This window comes from Aphelocoma coerulescens, chromosome 7 (genome assembly GCF_041296385.1).
Source record: "Aphelocoma coerulescens isolate FSJ_1873_10779 chromosome 7, UR_Acoe_1.0, whole genome shotgun sequence".
Taxonomy (NCBI): Eukaryota; Metazoa; Chordata; class Aves; order Passeriformes; family Corvidae; genus Aphelocoma; species Aphelocoma coerulescens.
In genome coordinates, this window is record NC_091021.1 from 28,914,996 (window position 1) to 28,935,679 (window position 20,684).

The following is a 20,684-nucleotide window of genomic DNA, read 5'->3' on the forward strand; positions in this document are numbered from 1 at the left end:
ATGTCTTTTTGCTGGCTTGGCATGGAGAGCAGTTGTGCCCTTGGGGGCTTGGTGTCAACTGCGGAGAGCTGAGGAGCAGAGGGGAGACATGTACTGCAGATCTGGACAAGGATTTGGCACCCCAGATTTCGTATTTCATCTTACCTCAGTGGGCACCTCACTCAGAAATACCATTTTTGAAAGGCACCCCAGGTTTGGTGCCGAGCTTGTGATGGGGGGAAGGAGCCTTTGGTGTAACATTCAGTAACACAATTTGGTGTCCACAGAAAATACAGCTCCTGACAAATATAATCCAAACCTGAGCCTCAGGATGCAGCCAAAGTGCAGACAGGGAGGAAGGATGGATGCTGCAATTCCCCAATCCCACTCAAGCAGCTGAGTGGATTTTGCATTGGCCACCAAGGTGAGGAGGAAGCTGGCCCATCCGGCCAGCACTGTCAGGAGCCCCAGCCCTGCCACGCATTGGCCATGCAGGGGAAATAACTCACAGGCTTGTCAGGTTGGTCTGTTTTATTTCTGAATTATTCTTTACATTGTACAATATATAAAAATACAGAGTACCCAAAAAAAATTCACAGTGTCTAAAGGCAGTGATTACAGTCTAGGTCACCTTTATGCTAAAGTACCATCAAGTTCGATTGCATAGGAAAGGTGATGTGCCTTCACAACAGAGTCCAATAATACTCTCCAGGTTTTGTTGTTTTGGGGCAAGCATTCTGTGTTCACATAATCGTTTCCCATGGATCCAAGATCCAGTATTGCATCTGTCACTCTCCCACCTCAACTACAAGTTAATCCTATCATTTCCATCTCACATACCATGCATCCTCCCTAAAGCTTCCTCTGTGGGAATGCTCCTAATTAAGCACATGGCTTTTAGGTATGGGCAGGTCTGGATGCTGTCTAAGGAGGGGTGTGGAAAGAAAGCACACTGCTGTGCAGCTGGCTGGCTTTTACATTGTTTGACATTTTGGTACTAATAACATTTTTGCTCCAGTTATTAATGGCCCGTCCACGCCGACCTCTGCTTGACTCTGTGGCCTGAGAATCAGCAGCATCCTGCTGACAGAGGCATCAGAACCAGAGGGCAGTGTTAATACTTTTCATGACCAGATTTGTTTAAAACCAAATCATGGCTGGGGCCTGCAGAAAGCCAAATGCTGCTCTTGTAGCACTGAACCTTCTTGAAAAGCAGGGGTGAGTTTGCAGCTGAGGCTGGAGGCAGAATGGAAAAAGTAACAGGTTCAAGACCCAAACTTACATTGAATGGTACCGAGCACTTACGTTTGTGGCTATGTAAACAGTGGCTATGTAAATGCTGGTTTTGCTCCTCCAGCCAGGATTAATGCAGACATTAATTTTTCCCAAAGGGTCCAAAGAAGGAATTTTCAGGCAGAACAGCTGAGACTGGGTAAGTCCCACAAGGACCCAGCTCCAGAGGGATTTCTGCCCAGCTTTGAAGGCTCTGACAACCAGGTAAAACAAAGCTGGACAGAAAGCTCTCTCACCTACCCCCAAACTGCTCTTGAAGCCACCTGAAGCTTCCTTCTAAAAAGCTTAAGTGAAAGATTTACCTGTTGGGAGTTTAGGCCTTGGTCATGAGGGCATTTAAGTGATTGGTTGGAAGAGAATGAATCCCTCAAACCTGATTACTGGGTATTTCCCTGCCATGCCAGACAGCTCAGAGGGTGCTGTGCCCTGCCGTGCATAAGGGCTGGCTCGTGGGGCTGGTGGGGTGAGAAGTGGGCACAGAGCCTTGGCCACCGACACAGAAAGCTCCAGAGACACCCATGGCACCAGGTGCCTCCATGGCCTGGTGGGGTTTTTTGGACCCTTCTGAAAACCAAAAGCCATGGGTTCGCAGGGCTTCTTTTCCTAAATTTCAGATAAAACCTCCTGGTGTGACTGTAAGGCAAGGCTTGTAATGCTGATCAATAACTCAGCAGGCAGTTACTGACTTCTTTAACATGGAAGATGACATTTTCCCCGTTCTAACAGAGCATGTCTTTTGCTCTAATGGTACAAGACTTGTTACTCCTACTTGCTATTTTAATTTTCTTTGCACAATTACTCCCTACTTATAATTACAAAAACAATAGAGTGATACACATGAGAAATTTAGGAGGCTTATTATGAAAATATAAACAGTATCAAGTATCTCTTTCTTTATAGCTCTTAACCAGAATGATTTAGGGGATAATCAGCATTTCTAACTAGAAAAATCAATTTACTTTTCAATTAAAAAATTATATTTCATTTGCCTCAAAAGTGGGTTTTTAAACCTAATGGAAAGGGCATTAGATTTTTATAGGGTTTTTTCTTCAGTTTGTTCTTGTGGTGGAATTTGAATACCAGCACTGCCTTTCTTATTCTAAGTTTCCTCTGCAGGCATTTTGCTAAATATATATATTGCGTGTGTATATATTATAAATATATACTGTATCTATCCACTGATAGATGTATACACTGTTACAAAAAGAAGAGTAAGTTGTTACAGAAACTTTACATTTACATTTTTATATATATATTTATATATATATATATATAACTCTCCCCCACTACATTTGGTACAAAGAATAAATCAATCTCAGTGGACAGCAGTTTTCTCTCCAGGTGGGCTGAACAGCAGATTATCACTGGAGGCATCAAATAGTCTGCGTCAGACACAGGCTCCATTCCTGCTCTCTGTTGATTTCAAACCAAACACGTCATTTTCTGAACATAAGGCAGTAGGAACAGTGGTGGTTAGACAATAAATGTTATTCTCCTATGGTATCTGTACAGGTCATACATTTAAGAGCAGTCGTGGCTCATATGCTGAACATTCAAGTGCACCTTTAAAGCAACAGCACCTCTTATGCAATGGTTTGATCCTCAAGTGGTTTGTCTGTCAGTGAGCTGCGAGTTACTGGCAACTGCTCAAGACAGCCCGAGAGCCAGAGCACAACATCCCTGGATAACAGCACTGTGCACACCCCCTCGGCTGGGAGGAAGGCAGCCACTTCCATGGAAAAAGAGAGAATGGCCTAATTACAGATGTTTCTACTACATACTTGGCTGTAAGATTTCCATCATATTTCATGTACTGTACACCTGAATCTTGTCCAAAGGGTTTGCAGAGACACAGTGTCTCCAGACCTACACAGGAACCACCCAGGGTTCCCTGTCTCAGAAGTAAAAGAAAAAAACATTATATATATAAAAATATATATATAAATATATTTATATATATTTATATATATATTTACATATACATATAGCATAATGAACTTTCTCGAAGGGAATGCTCCCAGAGGAAACGCATTTCCACTCTAGTTTAAGATGGTGTTAGGAATAGGAAATCTTAGCAAGGGTAACATCCAGCTGCAGGAGCAACTCAAACTTCTTCAGATATTACAAACCTCATGCTCAAGGTGCCAAATTACCTGGATTGCAAGAATATCCCTGCACATGGTGTCATTAACCTGCCACGCATTAGAGAGCTCATAAAAAATGCAACTCTCACACCACGTTAACATCGTCCTTAAAGAACTGCACTCTCCTGCAAACATTAATTGAGTAATACAGTGTTCTGATTTCTTTTTTTCACTCTCTCCTGGATTCTGCTTTCTGCTCGAATGGAGACTACAGCCCCTTGCTGTGATTGCCAATTATATGAAAAAGGGCTGAATCCATTTGGATGGCTGATAAGAAGGAATGTCTTGATGAAATGATAACCACATGCACCACCCTCACAGCACCTGCTCTCCAATAGCCTACAAAATATCCACCTCCTGAGCACAATGGCAGTAATCACCCATCTTGGTCACTTGAACATTTAAATAATTTTATCTGCTATATGGTACTCTGGGAAAAAGAAATCAGTTTACATCATATTATTCTGTGAAGCCAAAAATGGAAAAAAAATTTAAAGGGGGAGAGGGGAAAAGAGAAAGGAAAAATAGAAAATTGGGATAATTGCAAGGTTTGACTGACTTGCATCCCCTCAAATTCCAGCTGCAATCTTGCCATGTGCATGGTAATTGCAGAGTGTGTTAATACAGGGAATCTTCTGACGGGGAACCTCAGAGATGGCTTTGAGTTCACAATGGCTGGAATGATCTTGGGAGCTAGTATTTTCTCCTGAATCACATAAATTAAAGCTGGGAAATCCCATCCTGATAATCTAATGTAATAATTTCCAACCCCTGGGCTACATACTTGTTAGAACCACTTTAAGTCAGGATTTTAAGTGTTGCTGAGGGGGATATGGAAATTCAGTGAGACAGGGTGAACTCCTTATGGCATGAGGCATGAAGTCATCACTCCTCAAATGGGATTTAGGGGCCTGGGAAGAGCCTCCCTGCAGGCTACCTGCTACCAGTGTGCTATCCTGCTTCCCTGGTGATCCTGCTCCACTCCTGCTGCTCTTGCCCGGCTGTGCTGCTGGGGGTTTGGGGCTGCTGAACCACTGTGCCAACTTGGAGAGCTGCAGCAGTTGCTTCAGACAGTCTTCTAGGTCTGCATCAGCTCCTGACTCCACTGCTTAAGATCTATTTAAGGGCATCTCTCTCTCTGCCTCTGTCCCTTCTATTTCACCTGGTGAGACCAGAGCAGAAACAGGATGAGCTGCTAAATTAGAAAAGCAGCTTCTGAAAATGATGGGCACTGCTGAGCCTAAGGTGTCCTCGTGGCAGTGCTAATAACCCCACTTTATTACAAATATCCCTACAGCCTTCAATCACTGCAAACTGAAGTCAAACAAAGTAATTTAGAAGTGGGAGGCTATTTTACTCTTGCCCTCTGGTCAAACTGCCATAACACACAGGCTTGCAGAGCCATGTTGGCTCTTCCTCGCAGGAAAAGCAATATACTTGTCACGAGCAAACAGTCTTTCTTCATTTCCTACCAGCTGCCTACATGAAAGAGCTGAGTACACGGCCCAAGCTGGGCTTCCAAACAAGCAACTGCAAAGGAACAGCACTGAGAAACAACTGATGTCGGCTCACAGCGAAATCCGAAACCAAGCACGGACAGACAGGACTGCTGGGAACAGCCCGAGCCCGTGGCCAGGCACGGGCACGGCACTGCTCGGGGAAGATGCAGACAACAAAGCCAAGCTCAGGACCACGTGGAGCTCATGCGTATTTCAGCGTGTACTTTTATCTCATGCTCAGTATTGCGACATTCTAAAATACTTAGCATCAGGAGTTCATCATAAATATTTAGAAACACTGAATGATAACAGCGGTGAACTTGTTCACGTTGCTAACACACTGGATGTAGTTGTACATTAAGCACCAGCAATAAGTTTCCTTTTGGCCAAACAATTATGTCAGACAAACATCTGGTTGTAGACAACATGGCTTCTGCATCAGACTAATACAGTTCTTATAGACACAGTCACACACATACACAAAATTACATTTCAAGGCTGGATATACTGTTTGGTAATGCTACCGCTCCAATTTACTTCAATAGCTGCAGCAGCATTTGTTTGTTGGGTTGTTTTTTCTTAGAAAAATTAAAGAAATATTGGCAAACAATGCACATTACTCAGCTGTGTTACTATTTCATAGAGTACTGACTGGAAGACGCTGTAAGAATGTGCAGCAGACTTTCTGGGTCATGTCAGACTATGGAAACATTCCTTAAAAAAATACCTTTCCCCTGCAAAGTCAGAATTATTCACTTTTGGAAAGTATATGAACTAAAACCCAATAATAAAACGAGAGGAAATATTAGCCCAAAGCATGGTGACTTCCCACAAGAAGAGCATGGCCTCTAAATTTGCCTCTCCTGGCAGACACAATCAGGATCACAGCTATAACAAAAAGAGTTAACACTATTTTGGAAAAAAAGAAAAAGGAAGAAAGAAAAAAGCCCATGGCTCTTGTGCGGCAATCATCACATCTCTTTTTCCAGTGATATAAACATCTTTGTTTGTTAGGCACTCCAAGTTCATATCTCCAATGTTATTCCAACATTTACTTTTCTCAGTGTCTCACTGCCTGTATAATTTTCTTTTAATTAAGACTGGAAACATTCTGGAAAGCTTCTTTGGATAATGCACTTCGTTTGTGTGTTGTTTCTCATCGGCAGAACTGCATATTACCAAAGAAGGCTGCAGAGAGTATTTCCTGTAATATGAAAAGATTCTGTTGAAGATACAGGGAACAGTGCCCTAGAAAGTTACTACTTTTTTTTTTTTTTTTTTTCAGAAACTTAAAAAAAAATCAAAAATAAGAAAAAGAAAAGGAAAAAGAAAATGTTCTTCAAGTTGTTGGCATGACGGAGTCCTGTTCGGCCTGTCCCATGAGGTGTGTGTCATCCAGTGCACCACTGCTGTCCTGGCTCAGGAAGGATGCATCCAGCCCTGCTTCAGGAGGCTACCTCTTGCCTTGCTTGGAGTGCTGCCATGTGTTGTGTGTGGCTGCTCAGTCCACACAACTGTGTGCTCAAGTCCAGCACACAGCCCCTTCCTTGACAACCTCAGCCTTGGACAGCACACTGACCTTCCAGCCATAAACAGTTGCAGTAGAACAGCCATCTCCAGCCAAATATCCACAAAAGCTCTGCAGAACGGTCCATATGCATTTTTGTCCTTGTAAGGAGATGTGCTGTTTACAAGAAACACAATTAACCAAAGAAAACAAAAAAGACCCTACTGTACAATATTTACATCTAGAGGCTGGGCCAGTATTTGGTCCATAAAATCAATTAAAAAAAAATCATATAGGAAGTTATCCAGTCCCATAGGATCTGTCCATCATCAGCTGTTGGTAAAGGTCCTTCCAGGGGAGGCCTCGGGCCTGTAATCATATTTATTCAGTGTACTGGGATAATAGGTTGTTGTGTACACATTGGTTTGCTGCAGCGGGTAGAAGTTGGTCCTGTCGTCTGGTATCAAGTTGTTCTTGTTAAGTGTCTGTAAAAGAGAAGAGGAGATGACAGGCATGGCCACAGTGCCACACAATTTTCTTTTCTACCTGTAGACACCTCCCTCTCACCTGCCTTCTCCAGCACGGACTCTGCTGCGGCCACCACCACCTTCCCTCCAGCTGGGAGAGCAAGATGGTGCCTCGCGCTCGCTACGGGGCTGGTCTGGGGGACCACAGCTCTGCCAGGTCTCCCTCAGCGGCCCTGTGCTCAGCTGCTGCTAGGGATGGACCCAGAGCCCTCTCCAGGGACACGGAGTCTCCTGGTGGACGGCGTGTTGTCGGAACACCATTGTCACACAAAGCCATGCTGGGCCTACACGGAAGTTGGTGATTAATGGCAGCGCTCAGTTCTAACCTCATCCAAAATGCTGATGGTACAGCCTGTGGCTCCCTCTCAAACCAGGTGCCAAATGGCAGCTTTTCCTCTTTGGAAGAGCAGGTGTGCATTTACCTGATCTCCATCTCCATTGGTAGATATCCAGGTTTGGACCCCCCGATATTAAGTGTGTCACTTCTGTAAGCTACAGTATAAGTAACAAATCATGGTCACTTTTGGAAAATCTAAAATTACTTAAAAAATTTTAACAACCACGTAACAATTGTTGGAAACAATAACATAAAAAATGAGAACGACAAATGCCCATTTTACCACAAAAATTTAGAAATTTTTTTTTCTCCCTCCCCTCTTCCCACCAACAAGCAGATGTCCCCCTCTCCCCAGATTAAAGCCCATTGCTATGCCAGCTGTTACCTATGTACAATGATAAAATCACATATTGTGTGTGTGTGCAATAATTCTATGGAACTTTCTCCTACCTCACAGTCATCTGATTTCTGTGAATTTGTCTGAGATACTTCTATCACAGTTTTCTCAACTAACCCCTGGCTTAAACTTCTTATGCCTATCTCTGGTCTGTGTCACTCCAGCCTTTAATGGCTGTTGTGCAGGGAACTCACTCCTTTGATCTGAGAGTCAACACTAGGCATGCTGCTACAGCATATCCTTATCTTCAGGGAACATTTAATTAACAGCACATTTAAAGAGAGTATGAGCATCTCTCCTGTCAGGAGCAGAGATGGAGAGGTCTAATGAGCCAGCTAGTCCTGGGCCCTAATGGTTGTTCTGGGCCCTAATGGTTGCTCTGCCATGATCTGATGCTCCTTTAGTGATGAACCACTTCACCTCAGTTCCCTCTTGAGACAAACACCTCATACCTGACCCAGCTCAGGGCAAGATGAGAACTAATTAACTAATGCTTGAGTCCATAAACTACCCAGCTCATTTAGCTTTACTCGCCCCATTGAACTTCAGGCAAAGTGGCTCTGTCAGCAAGGTGAGAAGTCTCTGTTCTGCCTGAGGGCAGGTGCAGATGAAAATTTCTGGGGAAGGCTCTGTCCCCCTCAGCCCCAGCAGCAGCAGGGTGACCTGGCAGCAGTGGGTTGCCTACAGATGGGGAGCAGGGTCTTGCCCTGTGCATATGCCCGCTGCACTGTCAGGGTTTATCCACATCCCAGCTGTGACCACTGGAAGGACCAGGTACCCCTGGGCTAAAAGACAAGACCACAGGCAGTACATTTATCTCCCTATTTCTTTGTAATCAAATCATTTTACTGCATGGGGAGGGGGAGAGAGGAGGAAGAAAAGAAAATGTTTTCTTCTAATCGCAGACTGACAGCTACAGCTACCCTGGGAGCTTACAACTCCCAATTTCATACAAGACGTTAGGAGGAAAAGCTTTCCTGTGACAAAGCTACCCTGGCAAAGAGATTTCCCAATTGCTGAACCACTGAATAAGTTTTTCAGAAATGAGCACTGCCTGAAACATCTCATACATGAAAACTGGAGAGACCCAGCCCCCTCCTGGTCCGACTGTGATCTCCCCCTGCCTGGAGTCTCTAAAATGATCCCACAGCACAACACTTGTAGGAACCAAGGAGAGAATTTGTATAGGCATGCTCTAAGTGACAAATATTTCCAAGAAATGAGAATTTGTGCCCTTCAATATGAAAGTAGAAAAGGAAATCTTATGCTTTGCTCCCAGTCACCCAAAGAAATATTATAGTGTGGCCAACAGTCTGCTGCTTTGTGCTAGAGCCTGGGAAACAAGGAAGCCAGCCTCAATCCTCTAGTGCTTGCTATGCTTCCTTGGGAAATCTAATTAACTGCTCTGCACTTCTGTGTCTTCTGACCCAGCTTGATAAAAACAAAATTTGAGATTCCCTGTAGAAAGGCACTTTACTAAGTACTACCACTGAGTATTTGGAGGAGCTGCTCTCTGGTGAGCCCCACAGGTGTTCACACTGGCTGTACATGATGGCTGCTGTTTCCTACTAATGTTCCTAGTCCAGGATACCCACTGCAGACACTGTAACTCCATGGCCACAGAAGGAAGGAAGAGGAAAAGGCTGGGTCCCACTGCCACTGTTTCTCTGGGCTCTCTTGAAGCTGGTCCAGCATCCAGGCCTTGTCTGGGTTGGTTAAGATTCATGACATGCCAGGATTGCCACCTCTGAAACTTAGTGAGATGAAAATCCTGACCTGAAACAGCTCAGGACCATCTTGGTCTGAAGACAAAGACATCGGGACTTTCTTTGGCTTTCAGATGGAAAATCTGTTTCAACATGTTCCACAGTATTTAAAACTAGCCCATTACAGCAGATTTAGCAACTATGAATGCACATGATGTGCATTTCCCCCCTCTCTTTCTTCTTATGTTCTTATAATACTTAGGAAAAACCCCACATCTGGTCATTTGCTCTTTTTGGTTTTATTTTTGATGGAGGGCTTATATCTCAGGGAAATACCTCATGAAAATGGTTTAGTGGAATTTATAATGCAATTAGATGCAAAGAATTTGTCTCTGGAAATGCTGTGATGGCAGTATTGTCCTAAATCAGCATGATCAATGTGCACTGCCTTAGCATTTCCCCACACAAACTTATTGTCTGTCTCATTTTAATAAACAGATGATTAGGTTCCTTGGCACTAGAAATTGGTTGATATTTTGTAGAAGGGAAATTAGGCAGCAGTGAAATTTAGAGATGTACACAGACACACTCATCTTCACTGCAAGAGAAGAGGTTGGAGCTAAATCTCTCTGGGTCTCCTGTGCTGCTTTACTCAGAGTTTTAACCCCTGCTCTTGTTCCTGCAGCTCTTCCCAGTGGCAGTACAGAGATGGCCAACAGCTTTCCTTTTGGAAGGCATTTCCCCAATGCTGTGTGGATTATGCCATCGAGGTCAGAAACTCCTGACAGCCTAGACTCACTGGAGTTCCTGATGACACTTTTCCTGACACTCAGCCTCTATTTTCCTCTTATTGTCTGCTCCCTCCCATATCAAACACTACTGACTGCTCTTGCCAGCAACTACAATCTTTTTGGACTGTCTGCTCAGTAAGCAGAAAGAACTAAAAGCCTGATCAGTGCTTACAGCTGCAAATTACTTGCTGCAAAATCTCTGTGCCATACAGACAATGTATTCCAAACACTAAGGAAAATGCATTTCAGGCCCTCGTTTTTGTCCTATCCTGCCTTGAGAAGAAAGAAGCTTCTGGTATTTGTGCAAGCATAATATTGCCCATAAAAAGTGAGGCCAGACTGAGCTAATATGAAAAATCTGTGGAATGTGCTTAGGAAAAGTACTCCATTCAACTAACAATTAGTTCTTTTACCTGCTTCCTCCCTTACACTGTGAGCCATCCTGGCATAGTTAATATAATTTGTTTCCTTTGGTCTGTTTACCCCTAACCTCAACTCAAGGGCCTGTTAGCAGAAGGAAAGCCACCAGCATGCTCTAAGCCAGCCAAGTGGATCACTCAAAAGCAGGCCCAACTTCAATTGCTTTCTTTAAATGACACTTTACTAGGCTGCACCAGCATATGACTAATATAATAAAAAAAGTCTCTGGCCCAGGAACTCTGCTTTGTCAAGCAGGGATGTTTTCAGATGGACTAAAATGGTTACGGCTTTACCAGAATGTAAAAGAGCAGCAGTTTGCTCCATTATATGTGATCTGTCAACTAACCAAGAGGTCCAACCTTGTTATTGGTGAGTTGCATGTCCAAGCCAAGCACAACAGAATCTTGAATATTTCAATATTTATGGAATTATATGAACAATTTGATCACTCATGCTAGTGTGTTTGCAGTTAGAACTGGAGGAGTTTGAGGGGCAGGGTTACAGATTCCTCCCTTGTGTGGGGCTCTGCCTCCGTGCTCACACCAGAGGCAGAGCACTCACATGCTGCTTCTCCCAGTTACAGCCAAGTGCTGGGTGTGTTAAACATGACTCTATTGTACCATATGCATACATTTAACTTTGTTCAGCTTTCTCCATTGATATTTTTAGCCTAAGTCATCATTGAGATTTTCCGTTTGTTCCTTTTTCTCCAGCAAGGCCTTGCCGCTACTTCCCCAAATTCTGCCTCTGCTCCAAATCATTAAGTCATTATCCACTGACCTACTTGCTTACATTCTCCCAGATGGATCAAAACATCTTTACACGTAACAGTATGGGACTTCCAGTACTACTCCCACCTCCCATCCTACAGCTGCAAATATAAGCTGTGTAAACATTTCTTAAACACATAAACAGATCAAATGTTTCAATTTTCAATATACAGTCATGAAAATTTCAGAACTTGATTTAAAAAGTAGATGGGCATCTCCCCACTCCCAATTACAAGGAATTCCATGTATTTCTTGAGAAGCTAAAATGAAAATGGTACTTATAAAAGCATCGGATACACGTACAACGAATACCAAAATTAGGGCCATTATGTAGTTCCCACAGGGTAACATATGATGGCAAGATTTCCTTAATCTGCTCATGTAGAAAACACTCAGCTTTTCAGAGCATTCTCTCTGAGCTCCACATCTTCTTTTCTATTTTAGGTGTTGTAGAGGAAGAGTCAGCAAGTTTCCCAGGAGTTTTGTAGGTTAATCCTCACCAGCTATTCAGCACCACAGTCCCAGTGAAGTCAGTGAGCAAGGATGATTTCCCCCAACCTCACAGTTTCTCCACTATTTCTCTGTGAATGGTTATAATTTCACTTCTACCTCCCACCCATGAGACTTTCCTCTTTAAAAGGGTAAAAAAGAAAAAAAAAGTTGGGTGACCCTCCCTGGGCAGCTTCAAACCATTTTTTTTCAGTGTCTATGATTACCACCACTTCTGCCTCTGAAGAGGCTGAACAATGCAGTGCACACCTTTCCAATGGCCATGACTCATCAGAGATGTGCTGCCTGTGCCAGGGCTGCACAGCTGTAAGTTTCCATCTTGAAAGTTTGTTTGTAATGTTGAACATCCCAGTGTACTACAGAGGAAAACTTCCCCCTTCCTTCACCACAGGGTGAGTGCAGGCATGAAGGAACCAGGGCTAACAACTCCAGTCATTGCTAATCCTGGTCATCCACTGTGGACACAGGAGAAGGTCTAAAATCAGGGTCCAGGAAACAGACAGCAACTCTGTAGCCAGCCCATTCCTCTTCGTAAATCCAAATGAAACCCCTGTGCATCCTGCATCCTTCCGCTGCAGAAATCAGGGACAACACTCCTGCTGAACTCAGTCACACAATTATCCCTAAAAGCATTGAGGCAGCCTTTCCAACTTTTCTTGTAACAGCATCCAACAGACCTCCTGTAGCAACAGTGGGATGGCCATTACGCCCCCTCATTCCCCAGGAAAACGGAGGGATAAGGGAATTGTGCAATGATGTAATGAAACCAAGATCCCACATTTAGGTTCTTTTGTGCTCCTTTTAAGCCGTTTGCTTCTTGCAATGAAATTAGATTGAGCAAAATGCCTTTTTGATGCAGATCAGCTGTTTCATGGAGCTAGCCATGCCTTCTTGTTAAAGGATGTTACTTTTTGTGCTGTAGGAACATTAACCAAATGACTCAGGGTTGTGGAAATATATTAATATTATGAAATATTTCCCAAAGCTTATACATCTCTGGAAGTACCAGGGCAGAGATCTCAGAATTATAATTAACCATAGAATTTGGGAATAATTAGCATAATAATTACATTTCAACAAAATAAACCATACAACTAAAATAACCTCTTTTGGCAATAACTGACACCAAGAAAATACATGACGTCTGGCCCACCCACATGCTCCCTTTCTTCTGATCAACTGGATGCCACAACACTGCTGTGCCTCTCAAGCTAAGAGTTACAAATAACCCTGGAATGATGGAAAGTTGCCAGAAAGACCTTATGAGACCCATGTATTTACTCCAAGCTAGGAGTGATTTTTAAGACTTGAATGATTTCTCTTTCTGATTTTTCTTTGAAATTTGCTTAGTGTCTTATGCCAAGCAAACTATCTCACCTGATACTTTCCTAAAACCTCTTAAGCTCTGCCTACATGAAGTCAAAGGCAGCAGTGGCCAGGGTTTATGTATTGAGTTTTTTCCTGATGAATTCAATAAGGCTGTTTGCAGGATTTACAATGAACTGCAGATGTACAGATGAGCAACCTATTTTCTATATAAGAAGGTTATTCATCTCAAAAAGAGATACAAAAAAATCCCACTGGGACACTAAACTTATGATTGCATGTTCTTTTTGGATGGAAGCTTACCGTATTTTTAGACTGGAGATTCTTTGTTCACTGTTATTGGTAAATAAATTAAACAACCCCCAAATGATGGCAGCATCTGTAGATGTGCTCAGGTTGACAATAGAACTAACATTCAATTATCAGAAAATGAATAGCTAAAGTTATCTATAGCTGTTTGAAAATAGCTATTTTATCCTTGCACTTAGGAGGGAGAGAAGTTATATTACTGCCATTTTAAACTTATAAAACCCTTCAGAGCTGGCAACATAAAGGACCATTGTCAGAAGGATGCTTTGGCACATCTCTGACTATAAGCATATGAGTAAGATGGCAAAACAAACTGCATTTAATAGTAAGGCAAACTGAAGTATTTTTCTGAACTGGAAACTGAAGTCTGAGGAGGTCATGGCAATCTTCCCACTGGCAAGTGCAGGTGTGCAGCCTAAAGCTTGCTATTTAGCTCCAGCTTGACTATGATTTGGTGGTGGCAACACCCATGACGTGGTGTCCAGACACAAAAGAGGAATTCAGGGCTGCCCCAACTGCTTCCCAATATAGTTGGTGCACAGGATATAGCAGACATGATCTCAGCTGTGTGGGAAGGTGTAAACTGTCTCCTCACTGCACTCCTGTTCCTTGGTGAATGCCCTTCCTGGATGCCCTATGTACACAGGAGTGTTACAAGAGAGGCTCAGCACCTCAGCTGCAGCATGTGACCCTGCACATGCTCCAGTACTCAGACAAACTCCCCAGAGGCATAACCACAGCCCTTTAAAACTTACATTAATAGTCACACTGGGTGCAGATGATGGTTTGGAGCACTGGGCTCTACTGGGCTTCAGCTGATGGTACCTGGTCTGGGGGGGCAGCTCCCACTGCCACGCTGCAGTCATACTGGAGCAAGCAGCCTTGAGGTTTTGGATGGCCTCAGACCTGCTTGTTCTGGTGAATTACCAACACAAGTCATGCAGCCTGGTGCCAGCCCACAGTGCTACATTTAGACTGAGAATTGCAAAGGTGTAACTGCAGTGGTGAAAAAAGAAGTAGTAAAAATAAAAATAAAAGTAAAAACGGAGCCCAATTTGCCATCTGCTAACTCCATTCAGTCTCTTATAGTCTTACTGCTTTCCAAATTCTCCCACCCTCTAAATAGCTGCTTTTTGATTATTTTCCTCAAGACTGCTTTGTTTTCTCCCCATGCTGCATCTCACCTTGTTATTTCCTCTCTACATTTGTAACCTCCTCAGGTCATTTTCCATTATTTCTATACCAGTGGCTGTTTTTTTGACAGACCTCCCAGTTTAATATCTTCTGCTCATTTAATTAACACACTGACTGCACTCCCTCCAAGCTCATTAATGAAGATATTAAATAAAGCCAAACCTTGCATTACTGCTTGCAGTGCCCCAAACAACTCCTCCCCATAGCCCTGTTTGTTCCCATTAACAATTGCCCAATGTTCACAGTCCATTAGCCAGGTTTCAATCTCTACAGCAGCCTTCCTGTCCAAGCCAATTTCTATTTACACATCACAAGATTATTTAAGACACCAATACCACCCTCTTTTCGTTAGATGTATAGATGAGTGAAGCTACATTTTTAACCAGCTGAGAATCTGCAGCTCAAACTCTGTGCAAAAAGTGATTATGTTTGATTTCTCCCTGCTCAGCATTAGGTCTTGGCTCAGCTGTCAGCTCAGCTGAACCACCTTTCATTTCATCAGCGTATGTGATATGTTGCCTCTCAAATATTAATTCAGATCTTCCTGCATATTAATACTGACACAGATTTGTTTCAATGAGTTTCCATTGCTGTAACTGAAAGTACAGTCGAGTCAATCCCATTTGTTTCTCCTGGTTTCACTGTCTAGTATGGCCCCCACTGCCAAATTTTACAGACAGAGTGGGATTTAACACCCCATTGATGTGCTTGGTTGAATGGGGAAGGTCCAGGCGTTCTCTAGTGATTGTGGGCCTGTATGCTCACAGATGTTTTGTCTTATCCCCAAATCCAACTGACATTTCCCACACAGACTTACTGGAGCTACTTGTGTGACTTTAGTGCGTTGGACTTCTGCAGCTTAACAGTGACTCAATTAGCAGGGCGGAAATTGGCCGGCTTTCTCACTAACACTTTTGTATTACCTTTGCAATTCATGGCACTGGGGGTTTGCCCAAGGTCCATGATATTTATAAAGGTAATTGGAGTTGTTCATTAGCTGGTTCTCAGAGACTCTGGGATACAGTCCATCTAGATTCCTTCATCCACAGATTTTCAGTTCTTTCCTTTATTCACATGCTTTGTGCCAAATCTCAGGACGATATTAGAGCTGACTTAATGGGGATTCCCCCAGCTGTATGGGAGTGCAGGCAGAGTTACTCCTGCTTCCCCTATGCCAAACCTCTCATGCACATATAAATGATGCATCAGGGAAGGTGTCCATGGCTGTAGTGTTGCCTCAGCCTGTGCAGCCCATGCTGTGGCAGCAGCCAGCACTTCCTGAGCAGCCCTGAGCTCTCAATGACTCTTTGGGACCGGGCAGTCATGGTCCAGAAAAAAAAAAGCTCAAGTATTTCATCTGTCCTCACTCAGAGCTGCCAAACACTCTGGAAACTGAGCTCTAGTCCTGAATACTGACAAAGCTATCTTTATTTTGTATGCATGTATCTCAATTTCTTTATAACTCTACTTAAGAATCCATTTTCTGCAAGTGGAACTGTTCCAGAAGAATAGAGAGGCACTCTCCAAGTGTAGCACAAAGGTTATATGTTTTCTGCTATTTATTGTTTGTCTAATATTACCCTCTGCCTTTACTTTAGCTCCCTGCCTCTTTCCTGGCTTCCTTTAAAGTCTTCTGCAAACACATAACTAATTCCTCCTGCACATCTTGGTGACACTGAGGATTTCCTGGTTCAGCTAATACACATAACACTTCTAGCCAGAGCTTCGAGGAGACAAAGAGGAGAGAATCACCCCAAGCACCTGGACCAAGGGAGAACCATTAACTTCTGGTGAATGAGGCAAGGGTATATTTGAAATATTCCTCAGCTGACCGGTAGAGGGAAGTCATGTAAGTAAGCAGCAGCCAGTCCAGTGCAATTTTGCTGTGCCCATTCCTACACTTCTTCAATTAATTATTCTTCCAGCACAGCTGGGTGGGTGCAGGCATGTACATGTCAAGCTCAGAGAAATTAGGAAAGGGGAAAATTGCAAGAAAAAGGTAGTATCAGTCACTAGATCAATGAGTGTAGCTGGAAAAATCAGATAAACTTTAGAACACATCTGTCTGTCTTCAGTTCTGAAACAGCAGCTCACATGTTCAAAAACCTGCCAGATTTTCCAGCTACACTCACTGATCTAATTAAAAACAAACCAAAACTTGTCTGCCTACAAACAGATTATCACAGCTGCAGTAAAACAACTCCAAAGAAAGGCTCACGTGAGCATCCATGATGACCAGCCTAGCCTGTGGGAAAGCAGAGCATGGACCATATCCCTAACCTGGCTCTAGAGGAGATATACCTAGTTATAAAGAGGAAGCAGAGAAGCTGAGTCAATAAAGAAAAACATGACAGGATTAATATGAAGTATCTACCCGCAGTGTCAAAACTTCTTAATGTGGCTTAAAAACAAAAAGTCCTCCCAAAAGCCAGACTCTCTTAAAAATGGTGGGGAAAAGGGAACACTGAGGATTCCCACCCTACAGGGAGCAGCAACAGCCCTGTGAAGCCGCAAGGGTTTGCATGAAAAGCAGATGGAGCGGGGACTCAATTCCCATCGCGGGACTGCTGTGAGCAGCTGCTTAGTATCCCAGAGGGAGCAGGAGCAAGGTAACACTCAGATCTGAATTGGCAGTCTCCCCTACTCTTAAATACTTTATCTGTGCGAGTGCGGTATCTGTGACTCACACACAGCAACCCGCTGAGCCCCTGCTGCCGTGGGGTGGGGACAGCACCAGGAGAGGCACATCCCTCTCTGGGCACAATCATCCCAGGACAGCCACACCTTCAGGCATGCTTGACTGCTCAATTTGACTCGAGCCAATGATATAAAGGGAGAAAAGACACTAATAGATTTAGACTGAGACGCACCACTTAATCCTTTTTTCCCCATCAGTAAGCTCTCTTTCTTTCCCTTCATAGTAGGCATTATGCAAATCAAGAGTCCCCTGAAGTGATATTTGCAACTGCAGGATCATACAAGAAAGGGCACTATGCTTCTTTGCCAATTCAACCCCCTGCCCCTACTATTCTATTTCAAATAATACTATACTCATGGTAAGTACTAAAAATACGTACTCTACCATTCAAGCACTTTATGTTCTTAAATGCCACTTTGTTCAAGGGAAATAGCCTTTGTTAAACATGAAATTCACTGGGAACAGAATTTATGTTTCAATCTGATTTACTATATTTATATATATATATGGCTTTTTTCCCCCAGCTGATTACATCAGCTAATACCATGCAGCTGAAGCAAATACTTCAGGGAGACTGTTGATAACTTCTTGATAATGTTGGGTATCATCAACTACTGCCTTGTATATGAACTTTACAGCCACTTCCTGGGGCTTGAATGATGCACAGTGATAGGGTCACTGGCAAAAGAAAAAAGCTTAAATCACAGTGCTATCAATGTATGTGCTGTGATCACCAAAGATAAATGGGTTAGCCAATTTTAGTTGAAGTAGCAACACATCAAATTAAGTGGCAAGACACTGAAACACAAAGTTTTCCATGGAGAAGTAAACATCCTCAGAGACCAAGGCTGACTTTGACAAACATTCCTCTAGGGCACTTGACAGCTGTTTAAATAGCTTTAACTTAAACCACTGGCTGACTCCTCTCTATAAAAGAGGTGTGATTTTCAGCAGCAATGAAAATGACCATCACCAAGAGAGAGATATTTAAAATCCATACAGAGATTCACTTTCCTATACCCTAAGCTCTACTTCTTTTTCACAGAATAAAATCACAGAATATTCTGAATTGGAAGGAACCCACAAGGATCATCCAGTCCATCTCTCAAGAGAATGGCCCTTACAGAATAACCTTGGCATGATTAGCACTATGCTCAAACCAACTGAACTAATCTTCTTTTTGCTAATTTTTGCAAGGTTGAATGCCACACCAAACATCCAGCTTGTTGTTTTATTCAGAAGGATTCTTCTTCCAAAGAGAGAATTGGTTTCTGTTTCTCAGCTCTCAATGTTAGTATTTTATTGCCATGAATTATTTGGGATTAGTAATGAAGTGTGGATCACAGGGCCTGGAGTTCCTCACAGGGGGTGTCTGCTCTGCACTCTGTCATTTGTTTCCCAACAGCATTGTTCTCACTTTATTAGAAAATATTCACTGCAGCTTCTAATTTATACAGAGTACCAAGTGATCAACTGAATAGTCCCCCCATTTTCTGGTAACTGCATCTATATTTGCTGTATAATTTTAGGCAAGTGCAGGACTCACAGTTCTACTGAAGTTAATGTGTGTTGTTCTAATGTCCTAGAAAATTCAGATATCAAGTGATACATCAAACACTTAGTTTCCCTCTTTCATTGCCATGTCCTGCAATGTCACTCAGTTCTCACCTCATCTTTTCCAACAATAAATTTAATCCTTGACATAAATGACTGTTTTGCTTCAGTGTTTGGCCCTTAGCTCCTACAACAGCAGTGCTGATGCCAGAGAAGATGCAATACTCAGGTGCTTCCTCAGCTTATTTGAGGCATCAATACAGAGAGTTTTACTGTGTGACTCATGACTAAAGCTGTGTTGAAGGAAGGAAGGACAGAGGGAGGTCTGTCCAGCACATTCTCAAAGAAAATCTGCAGAATCATCATCAAAACCATCCTACAAACTTACAGTTCTCACTGATCCCATCTGGCCTGATCCAAAGGCCATTGGATTTTGGATTTGGACCAATATGCAGATGCCTTTGTCCAAATCCCATGTAGAATAAAATGTTGGCTGTCTTTATTGGCAGAGGATTTAGCAATAGGAAGAAGCTCAGTCCAAACCCTTTCTCCATGTGTGGCTGTTCCAGGAGTTCCTAATTCACAAGGGCTCAATCTTGACCCTACATCCTCCTGCTTCTACTGCAGGATCATTTGGCTTTCCATCAGCACAGCTCTGGTAAGTAACTCATGGAGCAGCTGAAGCAAGATGTTTAAAAGAAGATCTCCTTGCTGCTTTGATAGTCAGTTATTATCTAATCAGCATGGCAGTGCTGGGAAGGTTGTAGGTGGTTCTGTAACCCGTCATGCCAAAATGTGAAGAGCAGATAATTTTTATTTCATTATGCTTTTGTTCTGCACAGTCTTCAATATTGTCAGAGTGTTGTTTGAACTTCAACCAATTAATGAAACATGAACTGCTTATTAGGTGACCCAAGAGGTCTCTCCTCTACAATCCGTGAATACCAAATCAAAATCAACATGTTGCTGGTAAATGCATATGCATTAAGTCTTTCAAGACATCATGGCTAAAATAGCTAATAATAAACCTCACATCATTCTTGAAAAAGCAGAACAGGAAGGGAAAAGAAGCCAACAAAAATAAAACATGCTTCTGCAAAACACTGCCTATGCAAGTTAGCATCAACTGCATGATCAATAGGTCACCATTATGTTCGGTATTTACATCTGATCTGCATTACTGCACTGCTGTGCTGAAATGGCCAACAAGGCTCGTATCAGCTAGCACTTCCTTCATTAAAACCTGCCTTCATATAAAATTTACCTTGATTTATGAGTTTGCATTCAGTGCTGTACATTTGAATGTAACACTGCCAAACTTTCTACAGTGTTCACCTGCTGGTTGTAGAGCAGAGATATTTCGAGATGAAAACAAACTAAAGATGGTTGTGAAAGGCTTATTATTATCAAAGAATGGAAAATAACAGTCTTGTGCATAAGGCCAGCCTTCTGCTACCATCATGTCACTGTGTATTATCATTTTCTGTTACTGAAAAGTAGTCTACACACCCTCTATTTCCTTAATCGTGGACTTACTAACTCTTTCACACAGACACACAAACACGCAGACCTACAACTACTCTTTTACTTCCATTACTTAAAAAATGTTCAGGGTGGTTTTCTTGGTATCTGCTGAATAGAAATTTATCTGGGTTTAGAATCTGGAATTTCAGGTGTTTCCACTTTCTTTCACATGTACACATTTTAAATTCAGATAGGCTCA

The 20,684-nt window shown here is 42.7% G+C and overlaps 1 protein-coding gene across 10 annotated transcripts in view; it reads right to left on the reverse strand.

Annotated features, from left to right (window-relative positions):
• Positions 1–492: 492 nt before the first annotated feature.
• SEMA5B (semaphorin 5B) overlaps positions 493–20,684 on the reverse strand; it is a 272,778-nt gene continuing 252,586 nt past the window's right edge. For 9 of the 10 annotated variants that reach the window (XM_069021071.1, XM_069021072.1, XM_069021070.1 and 6 more), the window contains one exon: positions 493–6,907. In XM_069021071.1, the coding sequence (XP_068877172.1) occupies positions 6,752–6,907 (156 nt within the window). In that variant the 3' untranslated portion in view covers positions 493–6,751. Of the gene's footprint in view, positions 6,908–7,371; positions 7,442–20,684 lie in introns of all 10 variants that reach the window. The other variant, XM_069021073.1, reaches the window with a different exon arrangement.